General features: G+C 39.7%; 3 protein-coding genes across 11 annotated transcripts; all 3 read right to left on the bottom strand.

Moving 5' to 3' along the window:
• Window positions 1–2,985: 2,985 nt before the first annotated feature.
• Window positions 2,986–7,665, bottom strand: LOC135586921 (uncharacterized RING finger protein C4G3.12c-like). Of its 2 annotated transcripts, none has more exons than XM_065133309.1 (6): window positions 7,321–7,665; window positions 5,160–6,089; window positions 4,886–5,080; window positions 4,628–4,782; window positions 3,995–4,105; window positions 2,986–3,377 (listed from the first exon to the last, which is right to left on the bottom strand). In XM_065133309.1, exons 1-6 carry the CDS (start codon window positions 7,441–7,443, stop codon window positions 3,323–3,325), a joined length of 1,569 nt encoding a protein of 522 aa, XP_064989381.1. In that variant the 5' UTR covers window positions 7,444–7,665; the 3' UTR covers window positions 2,986–3,322. The 2 variants fall into 2 exon arrangements, with proteins under 2 accessions (XP_064989381.1, XP_064989380.1); XM_065133308.1 differs by having other exon boundaries at window positions 5,160–6,092; window positions 7,321–7,663.
• An 865-nt stretch (window positions 7,666–8,530) lies between these two features.
• On the bottom strand, window positions 8,531–11,455 carry LOC135585906 (3-dehydrosphinganine reductase TSC10A-like). Its single transcript, XM_065134166.1, has 3 exons — window positions 9,953–11,455; window positions 9,589–9,736; window positions 8,531–8,980 (listed from the first exon to the last, which is right to left on the bottom strand). The coding sequence occupies exons 1-3, from the start codon at window positions 10,484–10,486 to the stop codon at window positions 8,682–8,684; spliced, it is 981 nt and encodes a 326-aa protein (XP_064990238.1). The 5' UTR covers window positions 10,487–11,455; the 3' UTR covers window positions 8,531–8,681.
• A 277-nt stretch (window positions 11,456–11,732) lies between these two features.
• LOC103970546 (cyclin-dependent kinase F-4) lies at window positions 11,733–21,077 on the bottom strand. Of its 8 annotated transcripts, XM_009384354.3 has the most exons (21): window positions 20,921–21,077; window positions 18,849–19,106; window positions 18,692–18,767; window positions 18,369–18,603; window positions 18,204–18,276; window positions 18,011–18,077; window positions 17,850–17,928; window positions 17,681–17,749; window positions 17,492–17,581; window positions 17,267–17,405; window positions 15,011–15,113; window positions 14,867–14,919; window positions 14,714–14,780; window positions 13,636–13,744; window positions 13,066–13,131; window positions 12,889–12,957; window positions 12,720–12,774; window positions 12,506–12,625; window positions 12,297–12,328; window positions 12,148–12,226; window positions 11,733–12,028 (listed from the first exon to the last, which is right to left on the bottom strand). In XM_009384354.3, the coding sequence occupies exons 6-21, from the start codon at window positions 18,016–18,018 to the stop codon at window positions 11,829–11,831; spliced, it is 1,338 nt and encodes a 445-aa protein (XP_009382629.2). In that variant the 5' UTR covers window positions 18,019–18,077; window positions 18,204–18,276; window positions 18,369–18,603; window positions 18,692–18,767; window positions 18,849–19,106; window positions 20,921–21,077; the 3' UTR covers window positions 11,733–11,828. The 8 variants fall into 8 exon arrangements, with proteins under 8 accessions (XP_009382629.2, XP_018676530.2, XP_018676531.2 ...); XM_018820985.2 differs by having other exon boundaries at window positions 18,204–18,603; XM_018820986.2 differs by having other exon boundaries at window positions 18,011–18,276.
• Between the last annotated feature and the right edge of the window lie 375 nt (window positions 21,078–21,452).

The following is a 21,452-nucleotide window of genomic DNA, read 5'->3' as shown; positions in this document are numbered from 1 at the left end:
AGGATGAGCTTTGTTCAAGGGTGCCTTGATTAGCGACTCCATCATCTCCAGATGTGGGAGGGAGTTAGCAAAATTTTGAGGGTCCATCGACGGTGTCTCATGTTGAGCCTTCTTCGGTAAGGAGATCGTTATTATATAGCATTGGCACGACTCCCTCGGGTTGTTTCTCAGCTCTCTGATACTGGTCCTTCTTGGGTATTTCATCACCATGTGATAGGTCGACACCACTGCCCTCAAATTGTTGAGTGTGGGTTGGCCTATGATCGCATTGTACACTGAGGGGATGTTAACCACCATGAATTAGGTCAATGTTTTGGAGCATAGCTCATTCCCAAATGTGACATGTAAGCTCATAGTCTCGAGAGGGGAGATGGAGTTGTTAGTGAACCCCCTCAACAAAGAAGTCACAAGGGTGAGATTGTTCGCCGAGAGCTCAAGTTTTTAAAAAGTATCAAAATAGAGGATATTGACAGAGCTACTTGTGTCAATTATGACTCTCTTCACTTGGGTGTTAATTATCCTTACGGAGACTATCAAAGCATCATCATAGTTTGGGTCAAGGTACTCTATCTCTTTTTTTTTTAAGATTATTTTTTAGTCATCTTCAGTCCTTGGGAGCTTTTTAATATTAGCTTGGGCATAGGCTTTATGACTTAAGGATTTGTCTCCTCCCGAGGTAGGTCCATTGATAATGACATCGATCTACCTCTTCATCGGCCTCCTAGGTCAAGGCAAAGATTCCCAATGCCTCTAGACAAACCTCCTAAGGCGTCCCCAATGAATAAACTCTTTGATTTGATCATTTAAATCGTGACGGTCCTTCATGTCATGACCATAATTGTGGTGGAAGTGATAATACTTGGATTTATCCCTTCTTTCTAGTAGTTTCTTTATTAGTTGAGGGTGTTTCAAGAGTCCCTTTTTTATCTATAAAAAGACTTCAATTCTAGTTATCTTTAAGAGAGTCAACTCAAAACTTGAGCGAGACAACTCATGTCAATCATTTCTTCTTCGTCGTGGTGACTCAAGTTTGGGCCTTACGGTTGTCACTCCTATCTCGGCCTGTTGCACATCTCCTTGTGTTTACTTAAGACTATTGGCTCCGCGATAATGTATTAGTTGGCCCTCTAAAGCACCTGCATGTCTTGGATCTTGTTAGTAAATCGAACGATGAAGTCGAAGAGTATTTCTTCCTTCTCTTGCTTGAGTCTAAGAACCATTATCGTCGATGGCCTATAACGCACATTTCCAAGGAAGTAGTAACTCATTTGCGAGCTATGCAAAAGAGTCCATCAAAAGTGGCTCCAAGCGAGTGTATTATAGTGACATCTAGGCAATAGTATACTCTATTGATTGGTGCTATCGTCAAAGACATCTAGTGACATCTTCGGGAAGGCATAACACATTGAGGCTTTTGAGGTGTCATATAGTGACATCTAGGCATAGAAGGCAATAGTATACTCTATTGATTGGTGCTATCGTCAAAGACCTCCAAAGACAGGAGGCGGAAGTTTGTTGGGATTGGCTCTTTCTAGATGTTTTAAGTGAATGGGGACTGGCCCGAAGTGGGATCATCCAAACTTTCCCCTCTACATTGCTAGAACTCTCGCCGCATCTCTTCTAAGCATTAGTCCATTTACCATAACTATATCATCAAGGAGTTAGTTATCCATCGAATCTGCTAACTGGGTCTCAGAGTCGGGTAGAGCAAAGCGGTGGTGCAATAGTGTACTGAATTCCATAGTTAGGGAATAGCACTCTCTCGGCCAATAGTTTCATGAACCTTGGGTGATCCTAAGATGCTATCACCATGTCGGGCAGGGGGATCTTGATGGGCACCAATGCTACTAGCAATTGAGGTATTAATCGCGGTTGAAATGATGGTGTTACTTGTTGAGCTAGCTAAGGTAGGAGTGGGGCGATAACTTGCATAATGTCCGTTAGCGTCTACACCTATTGGGTGAGGTTTAAGAACACCTCGATAAGGACAAATATGTAGCTCAATGTCATCCCTCAGGACGAAAGGCCTAGGTCATTGAACAAATGTTAATACTGCATTGGCGTTTATGTCAAAGTGGACGAATCCACGTGAGGGAAGAATGGTAGTTATCCTCCTTGAGTAAAACTATTATGGGTCAAAGATAGGGCCTTCTCACTGGAGCATTCGTTGAGAGGATTAATGAGCAGACGTTCCTGAGACATCAGACACTCCTAAAGCCAAAATATTAGGGGAAATCATCATCGACGTCTAAGTCAACTTAATGTGATCTAAACCCGAGGTGCAGGAGTGTCCGAGGTTGTGACTGTGATGGATCCAAGCTAGAAGTGTCGAGTTAGTGACCAAGAAATGTCTCTTAACGAGTGTAAATTTTTTTTGAAAAAAAAAACTCGAGGATTAGCTTTTATACCTTATCTTGAAGGGGATAATTTATAATCACCTTAATATCCTCCTCTTGACATTTTATCCACGTGAGCAACAGAGGAAAGATAACCCCGAATGGTCTACCTTGAACTTTTATCCATGCGGATAGATAGATGAAGAGTGATCCAGACCTTTTCCTTTCACAATAACTTCCACATAATGCATATGTCGAATGTTGATTCATCGTTAATATATTCTAAATCAATACTTATGTTAAAATTCTAATTTAATTTGCAGCTTCACATTTCCAAAAATGCTAATAAAAATTAAAGTGAAAAATCATTAAAAGAAGTAGCAAAAAAACCAATCATTTAATTGATTACACCTGTATCTTACTTGAATCCGACTTGACCGGGAGTCTATCCATCTTTAATTTGGCTAAAGATAAACTTCAATTCAATCCAATCATTATCAAAATGTCTTCTGAGCTGACCCAGAAGCATCTTATAAAATCACCAAAAAGTTGACCTCAGAAAAACATATTTATAAAAAATTCCTAAAATTCACGTTCTTTAAAGATTTCTAATTGAGTTTAAAAACCCCTATGCTCCGCACTAAATAGATAAATTAAAAGCTACCTTCACATAATATTACGAATAATATACAAGGAATCTCTTTGTAGAGAGAGTTTTACAGAAAACGCTAATCAATGAATCTCTTGGTCTGCTGGCTACAAAATGTTTGTACATACTGACAGTGCCGTTGTACATCTCATAATTGGATACTCATACAGATTTGACCAAAACAAGAGCCAATGGAGATCCAAAGTTGAAGGTGATGCACACTTAATATAATCTAATGTTCAGTGAAGGGGCAGAAAAAATAGAGGTCACTTTAAATTTGTAGCTGAGAAGGGATTGGTGTTGCATGAAGGACACTCAGACTCCTTTAACTGAGCATCTACTTGCTTGATGCATCTATTGTGCAAACATCCCGTCGACAAAGGGGGCATACCCTGCACAGGAAATGAATCGCATAACATAAACATATATCCTGCCTCTGGTTAGACACGGTCGACTGCTTAACAGTGAGCTTATGAAAACATTATATTTATATATAAATATATATGCAACTGACTCGATGAATGATTGGTAACAGGATTTTAATTTTGCTCCTTTTTTTTCTTCTGGGTGTTATGTCGATGGCATGTACGGTTCTAAGAAGGGACATTTTATTTCTGTATCTACTCCTTGCCATTTTGTTCACTATTGTTATTGCCTGACTGCTGGTGGACACTGGACGACAGATGGATGAATGTTTTTTACTTCTCATTCTTCCATTCTAACCTCGATCAGGGACAGCAATCTAGTCTCTTGGAAATTAAAGAGGTAAGGGTTTTCTTACTGTTCTAATTACTCTCCCTTTTGAATTTTTCCTCTTTTAGCTAGCACACTAAACTCCATATTCAAATAATACTATATTGTGAGATCACAGTAATAGAAAGAATGTGTACTAGCAACGTATCTTAAAGAAAATTCCAAATCTGTGCAAACAGGTTATGCTATCAACTTAAACATTGTTCGTCAAAGATAAATTATAAATGAACAAGAGAAAGACACATTAGAAGGATACCTGTGAATTTCTTTCAACCATTTATCTATACATGTTCGATGAAATTCGTGATTGCAAGGCAACATCCGCATGCAATCCCCTTCTTCATACTCCACGAGGCAAATATAACATCTATTAATCAAATAGCAACCAGGAGAATATGTAATAAGCATAATAGCTTAAACTTTAAGAGCAACAATTGTTTGTTATATATTTTTGAAAGAAAAACATAGAGAAAATTTTGTTGTACAATTATTTAGCATTTGATGAGAGGTGCAAACTACCAAGTATTGCTCAAACACAAGTATATATGGAGCTACTAACTAACAATAAAAATTATGAACAGCTTGGACTGCAAACTACTGCTGATTGAAGACAGAGAACACATACAGTATTATTCACAGGCTGATAAACTGAACAAGTATGCCATTGCATCTAAGCTTCTAAAAGCTTCAGGGTCAGCGTGATGACAATATTTAGTAATGCAAATTCAAGTCCTTTAACCAATCACCTATCGATCCAAATAGAGGATACAACTGAACAATTACAATAAGAAAAAACCTGTAAACTCATAACCTTTTAAACCAGCAGCAGTAGAACATTTTCAGGGATAAAGTAAAAAGGTGCCTGAGCAAGCAAGGGAGTGACTCTTACTGTGCAACCTCCTCGTTTTGGGTTTTTGATGGCTTGCGATATATTTTTACTGGAATACACTCTACAACCTCCTTTGGTGCAGGAACTGATCCAATGGCCGAAAAAGATGGTCGAGAAGATAGAACTACAGACTGTTGGTGGATTTCATCCAAAACCTAAAAGAGATGCATAACTGAAATTGATGTTGCCCTCAAGAAGGAAAATCAAGAAACCAACAAATGTTTTTTGTCCATGGTTTTATTCACTATTCCACTATACCTCAAACAATGCTTCAGCAAGCATAACTATCCTTGATATGCTCGCCCTTGTGCTTGTGTCATCATCAGGATTGGCAGTTTGATTATTTGTTCTGCATGTGCAGTGACCTGTTCGATGCTGACCAGATAATATACATGATCTATCATGACCTAACAAACTCTCAAATCGGCTACCAAGTCGTTGAAGAGCACGAACCTGCAAATAAAAGTTGATTCTCTCTGGGATTACTACACAAATATGCACAAGTACAAAGATATAATTAAAATTGTCCCACCTGAGATCTTATTCTTCTTCTCCTTTCAAGGAAAGCTGATCTGTGCTCAAACACATCATGATTACCAACTCTCCGTTGAGTATCTGAGGCATCATCATCGTGGGTATCCATAGTTCGAGCAATTTGATAAGGTACACTACTAGAGGAATCAGGCAACAGTTCACTAGTCCTCCGGGAAGAAGAAGGTGCTCTTCCTGCACCACCAGAGGTTTGTCTTCCACTAGCCTGCTCGCTGGACCACACAGGCCTATCTTCCAGAAAAGCAGGACCAAACAAGCCATCAGAGAATGGAGTCCTTCTTAGAACTCTATTTCGGAGCCTTCCAACACTTAGTGTTCTACTAAATCGTATGCTACCTTCCAAAGGTTCTTCAGGTCCAAACCTTCTATGAGAATGCCTTGTATTTCTGGATTCTACAAAGCTCCTATTAGAATATAGACTAATTGTAGCATCTCTGCCTGCATTAATTCGAGCTGCATCTTGGGAAGAGCTTGGTTCCAGAGATTGTGTATCATTTCTATTCATAGAACTATGAAGATTTACTAAAGCATGTTCTCCTGCATCACTTCTCGGGTCAGAGACAGCAGCAGAGAACAGAGGATGGGACTCGGATGAACCCAAACTGACTGCTCTGTTGAGCCTAAAGTTGATATCATCTGGGACAAAGTTCAAATGAGAACATGACGTAACTGAAGTGTTTGATGATGCATCAGCTACAGAATTTGTTTCAGAATTGCTGCTGGGAACCAAATCAATCTGCTCTATACCCCCATTATCTCCTCCACATTGTTCACCATCAGAAGAATGTGAGCAGGGCAACTTACCATGACAAGCAAGTTCAACTTTGTCACAACCATCATCATTTCCACCGCTTGATTTGCTCGCTACTTCAGCACAAACAGTGTGCTTAGGCCTCCCATTCTCTTCTATCTTCTGCACCCAAAAGTGATAACTTATAGACATGTACAAAGACTCTAGAATAGCATAACATAATTATGACAGAATAATTCAGATACCAAATCGAGTAAAACAATAAAAAAGAAGATGAATAGTATGTTCTACAAGATTTGAGATCAACAAGCAAGGAAAGTCCTGCAGGATCTCACAGGGATTCGCTTTGCAAAGAACTTTTATTATGCACCGGTTAACACACCACATGATTAACTTATTACAGAATGCATTGGGCAAAAACCATTGACTAGAAGTATATCTTCAATGGGAGGCAAAAATGGACAATGGTATCTGCACCAGAAAAGCAAGGACCAAATCATAAATGTGCTACCTAACAATCATGGCATAAATAATGGAAATATGGTGCCAAAAATCTCTCTTCCACTGCTTCTCTTTCCAAAAAATAAAGAAAAAGGACAAGGGTGAGGAAATCTAGGAAAAAAACATTACAATAGGTTAATCTGGCAAAAAATAGAATTATAATTCTCCATGTCCAAAGCTTTCTGAAAATTTTCCAGCATTGAGTGACAAATGGCAGCACCAAGTATAATGAAGATGCAATGTATCTGCTCCAGAATCTTGTTAAGGGGAAAAAGCCAGAGAGGTATCAACTTCCTGACTACCATAGTTAATTGACGCATTTTGAACAGAAAATATAAGTTGGTAATGCTACAAACTTCCGAAAAATGTACATATTTTTAGAAGAAAAACAATCAAAATATGCCAAGTAAAAGACGCACATTCATGAAGTTAAAAGATCTCCATCATGTCATAATGCCGTAGAAGAATAGAAGAATTTGATTTGTTCAAACACGTAACGATTGCAGGCAGGTCAATGTAGAGAGCACGTTTGCCTAGATCATTCCCACCGGAAGCAGAATAGAAGAGCACGTTTTCATAGTGTACAAGAGAAGCAGTGACAGATTCTTGTCAGCCTTGATACACTAATAGAATCAGCAAGTACTTCTCTTGTAATTTCAAGCAAAAGAAAGGAAAATGTAAGTAATTCAAGAGAATTTTTGTTGCAGTGTCTCTTGGAATTGGTTTTCGTAAAGCACAGATCGCCTCAAACTAAGAAAGATAATAAATTAAATAGATAAAAGCGCCCTGATCCGCCAACAAGTAATGCAGATCCGGCGTTTCGCAACACAGATCAAGAGCCATTATCTAAACAGATCTAAGGCAGAGAAAGGAAGAAGCGATCGCCCACCTGAATAGAGGAGAGACCGAAGCAGGAGGAGGAGTTGAAGACCCTAACTCCTGTTGATCTCAGCTTCCGGACGCCACCCGACGAAGACGACGCCGCCGCGTTCTTGCTACTGCCAGATCCCATCAGTTACCACCTCCCTCCTCCTCCTCCCTCAATCCGATGTTACTGCCGCCACTCAGATCCGCCCAATGCGAACCAAATCCCCATCATTCCGACAACCAAACCCCAAAAGAAGAAGAAGAACAGTGAAGAACCGGAGGGGAAGAGGAAGCGAAGGAGAGAAACAGCTCGATCCAGAAGCGAAGCCGAACCCTCCTCTCGCTATTACGACATCTCGCTTTATAATGACAACGACGAGAATATATTTGTTCCGATGTTAAAAGGGTATTGGGGGTGGGCGGATGGATGAGGACCGTTGGATCAGTGAGTGACGGTGAGATATGCAGCGCGTGGTCTACCAGTGCAAAGTGTTCTTTTTGTTTCGTTGAGGGATTTAGAATTAATGACTTGTTTGGTTGCTGGGAGCTGTTACGGCCGTTCCATTTAAAAACATTTAAATGCAGGAATGGATCTCGAAACGCGGAGCGTACAGCACTTTGCGGTGGCGCCAAGTTGGCCACCACGACGCTCTCATCCTGTCACTCTTACACTTACTATTTGTTATTATTAGACGCAACCAGAGGCAGAGACTTACAGGGTGGTGGGGATCTGCTGGTGCTTTATGGAACAGCAACAGGGGAACGTGCCAACAGATGACTGCCACGTCGACTAGTTCCCTTGTAGCCGGGGAAGCATTGGCATTTCGGCCATGTCATCGTCCGATGTGCATTCAAATAATTCCTTGGAATGCTTACCAGAATGGCTGGCTCGACACGGGCGCAAAAGCGACCCGGAATGCTCGCAATTTTTTGTTTTTGGTGAACACAGTATTCGCAAAATCTTGAGATGTGCTCTTTATTGCGACAAATTCTCGACTATAAGAAACTTACTCGCTGAGGTATTAGGGAACTTTGGAGAATGGAGAGTTTCACACGTGTCTCACGCCACATTTAAAAGTTTCAATAGCGATTCTCTTTGAATAAGATAATAATTCTGATTTAATTTAATTTTTAAAAATTAATATAATATATACAAAATATTTTAAAAAATAATTAAATTCATTTTATTAATAAAATTAACTAAATAGCTCCTACAACAATTCATGCGCAGATTGTCACATAAACCAATTAGTAAATAAACAGGTAACCAAGAAAGAGCATAAACCTAAAGGCTTAAGCTTATTCGTACAATAGGATTGCTTGAGAAGTAAATTTGAGCTGTGAAAGGGGACCACCTTATTTTCTCCAAAATGGTGGTGCTTATTACAAGCCCTTCTTTTTGGAATGCCAGTTTTCGATACTACTAAACCAATTCCACTGGAAACATAAACCCATGAAGCGCATGAATCCGGCACCAAGCACCTCAGCTAATGCAGCCAAGAATGAGCTCTGTGGGGACAAACCAGCTGTTGCTATAGATAGCATAGTCCCCTCGAAGTTGCAGGGAACAATAAACCTTGAAGATTTGATGCCATCTAAAGCTTTTTTAGCGACATCATCGGCCTTCATACCACCAGAAGACCCTGCTATGATATTGGTGAGATCTGGCCGCCTCCTGTGCTCTGTATTCAGCAAGAGAAGTCATGTAATCATAATAGCTTGTTTTAGGAAAACGTTTGAGATCAAATGCTATGATATTGTCGCAATGCTAACAATGGTTAAATGGGTCAGAGAACATCGAGTCCATTGTCATATGTTAAGACACAACACATGATTTATATAAAGAGAATAATAGCTCAAACTAGTAATTACAGATGAACTAGCAACAAAGGTAGAAAGAAACATCCCAACTTTTACTGCTTTTATTTGAATAAATACCACAAGGTTCAGCATAACAATGATAATGATGCTTGTTCTAGTACTTATTCTGCGGATAAAGCCCATTGACATTTCTCCACCAATCAAAATGGTATAAAGCAGAAACTAAGATACCTTAAGGTGAGCATGCTTTCTTCATTTATATGATATGATGCACAGCAGTTGAAAGGAAGGAGATGAACACTTTTTCAGGTAAGGCTTTTCTGGTCAAACACCCTTTTTTCAAATTTGTCAAACGGGTTGACGTCACAAATTCATATTGATGAACACTGTGGTCCACAATTGGTAATTTGAACTCTGCTGACATTTCAAATGAACAGTGCAAGAAGATCACAAGGGACTCGTTGCATACCTTCGGCAAAACCTGGAGTCTCTGTATCTGGAGGAAATATCATGGACACATGAATGTCGTCAGCAATGACCTCATGCTGCAGAGCCTCCGCCAAGCCGCGAAGTGCGAATTTGCTAGCGGAGTACGCTGTGTAACCGTAGACACCCACCTACAGCACGGAACGGTCACCACAAGATCACAAATCTTCGGGTTCCAAAAATGTTAGGGAAGAACGATGATACTGATTAAAAGATTAGACCGTCGGGGGGACCAAATACTTGCAGATCGGTAGAAAACAAGTTGGGCGGCCATTAAGAAAAGCATGCTCGAAAAAGTAGTTCAATCATTATAAGGGGTCAAACGTCGAACAATTTAGCGGCGGTACCTGGCCGGCCTGAGAGGACATGATGGCGATGGAAGCAGGGAGTCCCGTGACCTTGGTTCTCTGCTTCATGGTAGGCAGCGCAGCCTTGATGAGGTTGAAGGTACCCATAAGATTGACCTCCACCATGAACCGCACTTCCTCCAAATCCTGTTTCTCGAGCTCTTGCGGCGTGAACACGCCGTGGTTGCACACCAGTACGTCGACGGGCCCGGCCGCCTCCACCGCCTTCGCGACGGCGTCGGCGTCCCGAACGTCGGCACTGAATATGGCAACGTCGACGCCGGTTGCGAGGCGGATGGCGTCGCGGGCCTCCTGGAGTTGGGCGGCTCTACGAGCAAGGATGGAGACGTGGGCGCCCTCCGCGGCAGCGAGGCGGGCGAGGGCGAGGCCGATGCCGCTGGAACCCCCGGTGATGAAGACATGGCGGCCCTTTATGGGAACGCGCACGGGGCGTGGGCGTACTAGGAAGGCGAGGACGGCGGCGAAGACGACGGGAGCCATCAAGACGGGGAGGAGGAGCAGAGGAGAGGCCATCGAGTGTTGGGAGAACAGAATTGGGACGGCACGAAGAGACGGAGCTTGTTTCTGAGCTCTGTGCACTCCGATCCAACGGTATTCTTGAGACGGAGCAATATGTATATATATACAAGTAGGACGATGGAATGGGAGTGGCTGAGCCGATGGATGGGTCCTGACATCCAAAGATCAACGGTTCTAAGACAATTGGGTGGGTCGAGTCGAACCCACCATAGAAGACCGGTAATCTTCTATTCATAACGTATCCAACACTCTCTGACCATCACAATTAAATGGTAATGCAGTTTGACTAGATCTGACAGGCTCAGGAACTTTGACCACATCAAATTGGAACGGAGAAGAGATGATTGGTGGGGTGGGAGGGAAGGATTCGGTCCTGAACCCGACTCAAAGGGATGACTTCCAATATCAAAGCCGAACCAAAAAAGTCAAGCCAGTCACATTCTTACTCCCTTTCAAGTCAAAGAGGAACAGAAGTTTGATTGCAATACGATTGTTAATTTATTTGATATGTTATTCCTAAATTCGATAAATAACAGAATTTAGTTCAGACTATTGAGTCCATGCAACATAAGCAGAATTGATGACAAATAATCGATAAATATAAGAAATATTATCCTGTTAGAGAATACGTCGGAAAGTTGGCACCTTCGTGAGTTGCCGAAGCAGAGAATCGAGCGGGCATGCATTAGCAACATTAGCTCGACGATAGCCGCCGCCGCCTCCGCCTGGTCATGCACAAAGAAACAATCAAAGCATTGATCATGATCAACAATCGAAATGAGAGCTCTGCCAGTAAATTAACCTCCGACCAAAACACAACATCAACAATTTTAATGAGAGAGAGAGAGCACTGCGTGCTGTCGAGTTCCAATGACATTGACACAGAGAGAAAAGGTGCAGGGGAGAGGTGAGGAATCCATGTTGGAGAAGAGGAGCACGTGCAGAGATGGAGGGGGGGGGGGTGGTTTGGACGCGGCATCCGTGCACATCTGGAGAAGAGGAGCACGTGCATTTCCTTTGTTGATATATTTTTTGTTTTTTCCCCAAATGTATTAGAAATTGGTGCTTTTCACAAAACGCAGCAAGCGCCAGTCCTAAAAGCCTCAAACATCCACCAACAATGCTAAAAGTGCAACTAACCACTATAATAAACAAGGCACTACCACTAATGCTAAACCGCGTGCACGCTACCGTTATAACGCCAACATTTTCTAGGTAAATATTTTCGGGTAGCTTTCACTGAACATCAAAATGCAAGAGAGCTCGTATAAAAACACGGCAAACGTTTTTCACCAGAAACATACGGTGCGTTTAGTTGACTGCAAAGGTTTTTGACTCAGCCAACTACTTTCCTGGAATACCTCCTGGCAGGAATCTCAGATTGGCTGTGCCAACCACCAGCTTTCATTGAAGGTGGAGGCTTGTCCGTTTTGTGTGTACGAGAATTCAGTGACATACGTCCCAATTTGTCAGTCATTTGTACATGAGCTTTACTCGGCACATCAGTAACCTTGCCAGGATTCCGTCCCAAATGTCCTGCTCGAAAAGTCACAAAAAACACCCTTATTTAAATAAAACAACACTGCTAGAAAGTTTACCAAAACAATAAAACAATAACCAAAGAAACTGCAACTACAGTACAAAAAACAACTTGCCTGGGTTAAGCCTTGTTGGTGGTTTATATCGAGATTCTTTCAGATTGTTCTTCGGGGATTTTCCATTTTTCTCAAACTCCTAACCATAGTAAAAAAGATGATGAGAATACGTATAGATAAAAATAAGATACAAAAGAACTGCAAGCCACCTGATTATCCATCTCCAATTTCCTTTGAACACCTGCAAGAACAAATTCGATCATATGACTCCAATAGATGGTTATTTCATGTCATGCAAAGCAAATCAAACCAAGACAAAAGTTGAAGTTCCCATAAAAATAGTTACTTCTGCTTTCACAATACAAATAAAACCTGACCATGGCTTGTCATTCATGTCTTGTACTAATGAAAAACTTACCAGCTCTGAGAGAAGCATTTGCTTTTGCTGTTACAGAACTATTTGCTGATTTAGTGACAGACAGAGCTCCAGTTGAATATCTTCTAGTACTGCTCTGCTCCGGTGCTCCTTTGATCCCAACTTCAATAACAAGAAAATCATGCTTATTTCAGAAATCAACCTCAGAATGATTAGCATAATGACAAGAACAAAAATTCTAAAGTTGAAAACTGACCAGGTGTATGTGACGCCACTCTTGGACGAAGGAATGGAGGCACATAAAAGCATGACTACAAATATCCAAGGAATGAAACAGGTATTAGCATATTTTCTAGTCAAAAGGCCATGCCAATTTACATAACATCTTCACTATAAATAAGGCAAGACAGAGGAACGATGCCCACTTGGAAGAAAGGATGTTGAAGAACGTCGGATGCTTTTGGTCTCCTGCAGGGGTCCCAGGAACATAGTGCCTAGAGATAGTGTATCATCGTTGGACAAAAGATATTAGACTAATCAAGGACAGCAATAATTCCTGTATCACTTCAAAAGCAAACAAACAAGAAAAACCATATGCTTACTGTAATTAGATTAATTGCATCCTCACTGGCAGAGGGAATTAAAAGTGATAGATGGACAGGAGGACACTGTACACCAAGGAAATACATTGTAGGATTAGTTTGTGCAGTATAACTTAAGATAAATGGAGAAATAAATCATGAGATTGTATAGCCTCAGTGCACTTAGGATCAGTAATGTACTGTCTTAATATAGTGGATGATTGCAGACTAATACATTGTCATAATTTCACATCAGACATGTATAATGAACAATATAATAATGTAAATAAGGCACCCAGAGCAAAGAAGCATATTCAATTTTTCATAAAAATAAAGTCTAGATTTATACAGAAAGATCAAAAGAAAACAACAGAAATCCATGTTACAGCCAAACATGATTTATATAGAAGATATCACACAATATCATTGCATCCATCTGCATAAAAATGGATGGCGTAACAATGACCAATACCTGATAATACGTCAAACAAGTAATTGAGTAACAATGCCCTAAACAGAGGATGCTCTTCAAAACCTTGCGCTATAACAAACTTTAGAAAGCGTAATAAACTTGTCAGGTACACAAATTACCTGAGGGAACTGATGCTTCATAAAATCTGCAAGCTGTAATCCTTCTGCCCAGGAGTCCTCATTTGGACTACCAAGAACACTGCAAATTTTGTGAATCTCGTCCACTTCACTGCATGGCAAACTTGTATTTACAACAAGGAACAAACAAGAGGACACAAAACTGAGGACAAATAATTGAGTAGCTTGATTTTGCAGAGGAATAACAAACCAGAGAAAATCAGAAAACATATCATAATCAAACTTGTTTTGTGTCATCTATATCTGGTTGTACAAATTTTGGTTGTACAAATCTGTTACCATTCTGACCAAGCACCAGTACTGGAACATATAGGTCAGCATCCATCGGTATTTATTTTTGTAATTATTTTGGTGACAGGACAGGACAATACAGATCCATATTCCATCCAAATCTTTAACTGCAGTTCATACTATATAAATCTTTAACTACAGGATACATATAGCATGCATGTTATAGAACTTTGGATCTTTTCAAACCTTTCCTCAAACAGCTACATATGAGAGACCTTCCCCCATCACCAGTCTCTTGCAAGTAGTTGAACCTCACCGCCAGCAACTTCCATGTAAAAGATAGTTGCTAAATTCTAGGCAGATTGCAGACATACACCAACTACTGTCAGATGTAGCACATTAACAACTTCCATGCTATCCCTCAACCAAATAGGAAGCTGCTTTCAGCTGAATTGGCTCATTATATAGCAAAAGGTGTCTATTCCAATTACATGAGCTTCAACTTTAGGTGGTTGTGGTTATATTGTACAAAAAGCAAAATGTTTTACTTTCTCGTATGTTTCCCTTGGTTTTGGACTAACATATTTGGTCAATATAGGAACATTTTAGCCACAAATTATGTATTAGGCATCAATCATAATCAATGATATCATATTTTTCATGTTCACATACAACAACATAAATAGTAAAACAAGAAGCAAAATTCAGAGCTTACGGGTTATGGATTACACTCGGGAGATTTAAAAGACTGACAAGAGGAAGAAAATAAATGGAAAGATATGTTGTTGGAAACTTTAAATGAGCAATACAAGTTAATTATATATGGTACCTTGAGCCAGGAAAAAGAGGACGGAGAGTAAATAGCTCAGCCATGATAGCGCCCATAGCCCACATATCTAAAGATAATAGAAAGAAATAAAATGAAGATTACTATATGTTAAAAAGCTTTTATGTTTGAAGTGTGTAACAAACTTAAACTTACCAACTGCAGCACCATAAATGGATGACTGCAGCAAAACTTCAGGTGCTCGGTACCTAGCACATCCACACATATTAGATGCTCAAGGAATAAACTAATAACATGACATAGCATGATGTAGATTGCAAATTATCAAACTAAACATACCAACGGGTAGAAACATAATCAGTGTATGGTGGCTGTGAACAAACTTCCCGTGCTAGGCCAAAATCTGCTATCTTTATAATGTCCTTTGTGACCAATAGGTTCTCTGAGAAAAAAAAAATCCAAAGATGTTTAAAAACGCTAATACGCAATTTCAAATATATCTGACAACTAATGCAACAAATAATAGCAACATATCAGAAATTTCTTTCCAAGTTAACTAGAATTTAGATAGATATTACAGATAAAATCTTGACTCATATATCAATGCAGCTCTGTGCAATATAGCAAAAATCTTCGACATAGAGGAATTTCATTTCCCATCTAAATAAACAAAGGAAAGCTAACCCCCTACCATAAAACACAATGTTCTCAAAAAGATAGAAGAAAAATGTGACACATGACAATGTTCTTTACACCAACATTTTGTGACAATCAGTCTACAAAAACCATTGAAGCATGACATAATGTACAGCTGATGAGACCATTGAATTGCATTAGATGCACAAACAAAAAAATAGAATTCTCAAGGGCCCTATGGTACTGCACACAGTAATTGGATTCTGTCAAGCATCCGCAAGTGCTCTACAAACTTCAAAATGCAACCTTATGGACTCTCCACATGTCTCTTCAAAAAATTTCAGTTATCAGATGCATATAGCTTAGAAATACCTCTACAAACTCAGAAATATGTTTGTGAGATATACAGAAAAGGTTTAAATATTAGGTTTGAAAAGAAACAAAACAGAAACCAAGGAAGATAAGAAGAGTTAGCGTTGTAGGTTGAAATCAAGCTCGGTTGAGTCTTATATTATTTGTCATCTCTAGCAAATCCATCCTAAACAGGGCAGGAACTAAAAGGTTCATTACATCAATTGTATGCCGGGCCAGAAAAAAGAAGAGTATATGAACATAATAATATCTGTAATACTATCTTGAGTCCCTTCCACGAACCTTTTAAGCTTCACTGTCATTTCCTATGAAAAGCAAGCACGAAATATTGAGTGAGAAAATTATTAACATAGAAGGGTGGTGATGAATAATTAATTCTCAGTCTTAAAGAAGTGATAAGAGAGACTTAAGTTTATGGAACAAGATCTCACACGGAAATAATTTTATTTCAAAATATACCCTATAGTAGCTGTAAATGCATAATATGATTCTTTGGTAATGATAACGGTCCTTTTAGTCACCTTGCTGAGTTTGATGTTAGGAACAAATCCAGCCTTCACTCATGTAAAAGATGAGAAGCTCAGAGTGTGGGTGATGTGGGGATCCTTATCCTATAAGCAGAAAGGAAGAGAATCACTGAAAGTTCACCCAGCGGGATCATCCAATGATTGACACTGTTTAATATAGATGAAGAAGATGATAAAGAGATAGCGAAGGAAGCTGGAGAATGATCAAGATGACCAGGACACCTGACACATGCCACAACCACAACGGTTCCTGTTTATGCCACAACCATGTGGAGCAAACTCTCACAGCATGTTGCAATGCATAAAAGTTCTTATGCAGGCCTGATGTAGGAGATCGTTGGAAGGAAATGTACTAAAGCTGTAGAGCAATCTACAGCATTTTGCTCTGCGTAAAAGTTCTTCGGCAGGCCTGATTTGGGAGGTGGTTGGAAGGCAAGGTACTAAAGTCATTCGATGTTGGTCGACTGATGGGGCCCTCCGTCCACATGACTAGCAATTACTGTTGTAAGGGCTCATTTCTTATACTAGTACCATAATTGAATGAACAATTGACAACCAATCCACATTATACTATCTTTTGTTGTCTAATCCCTTCCTAGGGACTAATTCAAGTCTGCAAAAATTTGAAGGAATGGCACAATGATCTAACCTTTAGTAACCACCAACAGAGTCTCTTAAACCTAAATGGCTACTTCGATCATTGTGCTATCTTTTGTTGTCTAATCCCTTCCTAGGGACTAATTCAAGTCTGCAAATATTTGAAGGAACGGCACAATGATCTAACCTTTAGAAACCACCAACAGAGTCTCTATAAACCTAAATGGCTACTTCGATCATAGGAGATAAAAAAAGCATCTGCAAAAATACAATAGAGCATCTGCATAACACAAAATATCAAAGCAATCCAGGAAAGCTGATTGGATCATATCACTTGAAAGATTTACTGATTTGTTAAGATCATATACTATTTTCAACTTAATATAGATTTTACAGATTTTCACAAATTATACACTCATGGCTTAGATGTATAGACATTAAACACAAAACACAAAGCAATTACCAGGCTTGAGGTCACGGTGAAAATAGCCTCGCTGATGCATGTAAGCAAGGGCTTGAAATATCTGAAAACACCAATTACGAATTTCTGCCTCTGAGAAACCCTTGCCTCTGTCTTTCATAATTTGGTAAAGATTGAATTCCTGAAGACATTCACCAAAATTATTTTAAATCCCATGATACATAAATGTAGAATAAATAAAAAAAGAAGGGAGTCATATCATCATACCATGTACTCAAACACAAAGTACAATATATCATTTTCCCTTATGACCTCCTTAAGCTTCACAATATTAGGGTGGTTCATCCGCCGAAGAGACTGAAAAAAAAATGATGTAATAAAACCCTCCACAATAATAAATCAGCAACACATAAGAGGAATATAGTTGAGATGCAGAAGACCACAGGGACATGTTACCTTCACTTCCCGAAGATTCATACATTCTTCCCATGAATAGTATTTCCTTTTCATTTTCTTAATTGCAACCTACATAATCACAAACAAATTAAAAGAAGATATACATCTCAAAGACAAAAAAGAAAATACACATCTCAGGTAGAGCCTAAGAACAGTCTAGATAACATACAACTTCTCCACTCTGCTTATTTAAGGCACGCCAAACACTCCCAAAAGTTCCATCACCAACTTCCTTAATCAATTTAAACCTGCAACAGTTGGTAGTTCTCCTTCATGTCACTGCATTACATGTAAAAAAACCATCATAAACATTTCAAAGTTCAAACCCACCTTTCCATTGTTTTCAGCGGCTGTAGCTAGGTATAATCTCCAAGTCCTCAAGAGTTTATTTATATCTCTAACAAGTAGTATGGTGAAACAACAAAATGATTATGCTTGAAGAGATGATCTTAGATATGTAACAGATCTTAAACAAGCTTCAGCAGATATAGACTATTAGTTCTGAAATAATAGATCCCACTACCAGATCTCTGAGACTGCTGCAAAAGTCTTATCCTCCAGCAGTCTAAAGTAAACTCCGTGAGGCCAATTTAAACCTTAAAAATTGTTGCAGATGACATTTCGGAGTTCATGTTAGCCACACGATTGCCCAAAAGAAGCAATTTAAAGCAAGCTCAATGAAGCTTACAAAAAACTTGATTGCCCAAAAGAACCAGAGCAAAACAACTTCAATGAAGCTTTTCTTCCTCCATAAAAGCTTTGCACAGGCACTGTGACATGTTATTGCTCAAACACATTTCTTCATTGAAGAACTCCCAGAGAAAGAAGCAGCAAATCTCAGGGCTGACTTAAGTGACGCAAGCAAGCGAAAATGTCTACTAATTAGGATGTAAGGAAACTGCATAAACCTCACTAGCTCAGCCCTGAGAAAAAACAACAAAGCCAAAATTCTGATGTTAAGATACTGCAAACAAACATATTACCTAAAATATATGAACAAGAAGATTGTACCCCACTGATTATTTCTTTGATGTTAACAACTTGAGAACTCCGACAAACTTCGAAAAGATGTTGTGCAGATAATATGCTGCCACGGAAGACCAATTATGAGCACACTAAATGTGGAAAGTACATATATAGTAATCAAAAGCACAAGTAGCTGGGTTACTTCTGAAAGTTCAGCATCGATCCAACAACTTCAAAAGCAATCTGCATCAATCTAACCACAGTGGACTTGGACCAATATCTCCCCACTAAGTATAGTTGACAAAAGAGACAAGAAAAAAGCCTCCAAGAGCAAGAATCCGCCAACCAAGAGCTTCCTGGAATAAGAAGAGTTGGCAGAGGCAGAAAGTTGACCAAAAAGGGACTTGCTCCATGTATATAGTGCAAATGTTAAGCCCACAAGATCGTGAAAATGCAGAACCTATCAAACAGGAAGGATATGACATGTTAGCACTTGAACATCCATCACCAGCAGATATTTGTTAAAATATGTAGCATCAAGCCTGTAAAGTGACCACTGGTAGCATCAAGCAGTCACGTTACAGTGTTGCTCCAGTGGACACAAGGACTGAAGATTTTGAAGCAAAGTTCTTTTTTTTTTAAAGCAAAGTTCTTTGTAAGACACACACAGACAGATAAAATTAAGATGGTCACTTGACACAAAACGCCACAACAGCATCACAAACAATAAGATGAACAGTAGACTTGCCAAGCCAAAGAAGAAGTATAACAATCTACTCACAATTTTATACATAAGATAAAAATATATCCAAAACCCAGAAACAGAACAATTATACATAATTTTAGCTACAGACATGAAGAGACTTATTGTTATTCAGTAAATATGATCAAATTATTTGGATGAGATTACAAACTCTTAGTTAAATTCAGGTTCCAGGGAGGACTAGCTAAATTCAGTTGTCATAGGTCACAATCACTACAATAAATTTCTAGATTTTTGGAAACTAAAAAGCACGGATCATGAAGCTAACTACACATAATAATATAAGAAAATAACTGAAGGACCACGAGGCAATTATTACCTTCACCACCTAAGGTGGGGAACAATTTGAGGTTCGATTACAGAGCAGAGTAGCACACACAGATCAGAACATGTGAATGGCCAAATGGCATCAACCAACCATCTAGCACTATTGGTAATTAGGTTCTTACCGATACTATAACAGATCATGTGATATAATCATAATTATATAAACTCTATCTATCTTCATATTCTGATAATAGAGGCTACAGATTTAATTTTCATTCAAGAGACCAGAGAGACCAGAGTTATTAGTCCTCAAATATAACATGCATTCACGATTTATCTACATGCCGTGGAGTTTGACAGACAGGATTTTCTTTTACCACGAATGCGCCAGTCTTATTAGTAAAACCCTAACATAATGAAGAAATTGAACGAGTAATAGATTTTCCTCCGGCTTAGTGCATGAAGAGCAGGAACCCAAAGAAATGTCACCTCAAGATTCTTATCCAACAATCATAACTCAAATCACAAAAAACTCAAACCTCGTCCAGACGACAACGGCCAATCTAATAACTAAAATGGTCAAAGTGCTTATAGGGGAAATCCCGGGGGACAAAAAGGAAAGAACCCATCTCAAAAGGCACAAATAACAAGATCCTGTCAACAAAACCGTTCAATCAGCAAAGATCTCGATGCCTACAATGACTATTGCTTCATTGATTGAAGCTAATACTCTAAATCATCGATGTGCAACAACCATGCACAAAATTACGCACGACTAATCAAGCAAATCCAGAGCGAGCCAAAATCCACAGATCTATCAGCGAAAAACGATCTCATCCCATGATCCGAAACCCCACAGCTACGAGCTCCCTCGCATCAGATTCAAACCCCAAGGATCCGCATCGGCTTATTCCCAAGAAACACCACGGATCATACCGCAAAACCCGAGTTCTTGGAATCTTGAAGGAAGGAAAGAAGGAAAGAGGGAGAATCCAACCCCAATATCCGAAGCTCTACCATCAAGATTCCTCCACGCCCCTTCTCCACATCAGATCCAAACCCCACGGGGTCGGCATCTCCGCAGGTCCCAGAAACACCACCGATCGAACCGCAGAATCCGATCGGAAGAGAAGAAGGGAGGGGTTCGATGGGATCTTGAAGGAAGGGAGGAAGGAGCAAAAGGGAATAGGGAAAGAAGAAATAATTAATGAAGAAGTAAGAGGGCGTAGGGTGGGAATCGATACCTCGCCGTGTTGATGGGGCATTAACCCTTCTTCCTCACCTTGTCGCCTCCAATTCTCGTCGCCGCCGCCGCCTCCCGCAGGATAATAAGGACCCGTAGCCAACCCCAATCCCTCGACATATATCGACACCCTTTTAATTAGGCGTAGATGGTTGTTCTTTACCGACCCATGCCTGCAAAGAATTTAAATAACGCATTTACCCTTGCATTAACCTATAAAGAATATGGATGTATATGGAATATTACCTCGTTATCATATCATTATTATTTGCGATAAAAGATACAGAGAGGTATGGAGATTTCGTTGCAGATAAGACGCGACACCGGCTCCATCATACTCGATGCGGATGTTCCTCCGGGAACATCTTAACCACCAAACGAAGCCGGGGGACGATGGGAGGGAGTGTGGCCTATTGTATGACGTCATGCATAATTTGTCATTGTTAACGGAGACATAGGTCCTATTGTACCTCAGCGTCGTTAATCATTTATTAAAGAGATGATAACGGTAACTTGTTGGAAGTAAGAAAGAT

Source organism: Musa acuminata, chromosome BXJ2-11, assembly GCF_036884655.1.
Source record: "Musa acuminata AAA Group cultivar baxijiao chromosome BXJ2-11, Cavendish_Baxijiao_AAA, whole genome shotgun sequence".
In the NCBI taxonomy this organism is placed as follows: Eukaryota; Viridiplantae; Streptophyta; class Magnoliopsida; order Zingiberales; family Musaceae; genus Musa; species Musa acuminata.
The sequence above is the reverse complement of the archived record's forward strand: the minus strand, read 5'-3'. Positions and strand labels throughout refer to the sequence as shown.

Bases quoted from the DNA above. Each gene is read 5' to 3' on its own strand.
- LOC103970546 (XM_065134163.1), bottom strand. The intron at 17,582-17,680 runs GTAACATGTCCC...TTTTTTTTTCAG, and splicing joins TGAATCTTCGGGAAGTGAAG to TCTCTTCGGCGGATGAACCA. The intron at 14,781-14,866 runs GTAAGTTTAAGT...TATTATCTTTAG, and splicing joins CATTTATGGTGCTGCAGTTG to ATATGTGGGCTATGGGCGCT.
- LOC135585906 (XM_065134166.1), bottom strand. From the start codon at position 10,486: ATGGCCTCTCCTCTGCTCCTCCTCCCCGTCTTGATGGCTCCCGTCGTC. The intron at 9,737-9,952 runs GTACCGCCGCTA...TCCGTGCTGTAG, and splicing joins TGTCCTCTCAGGCCGGCCAG to GTGGGTGTCTACGGTTACAC. The intron at 8,981-9,588 runs GTATGCAACGAG...TGCTGAATACAG, and splicing joins GACTCCAGGTTTTGCCGAAG to AGCACAGGAGGCGGCCAGAT.
- LOC135586921 (XM_065133308.1), bottom strand. From the start codon at position 7,443: ATGGGATCTGGCAGTAGCAAGAACGCGGCGGCGTCGTCTTCGTCGGGT. The intron at 6,093-7,320 runs GTGGGCGATCGC...TTTTGGGTGCAG, and splicing joins TCGGTCTCTCCTCTATTCAG to AAGATAGAAGAGAATGGGAG. The intron at 5,081-5,159 runs GTGGGACAATTT...TTTTATTTGCAG, and splicing joins GAAGAAGAATAAGATCTCAG to GTTCGTGCTCTTCAACGACT.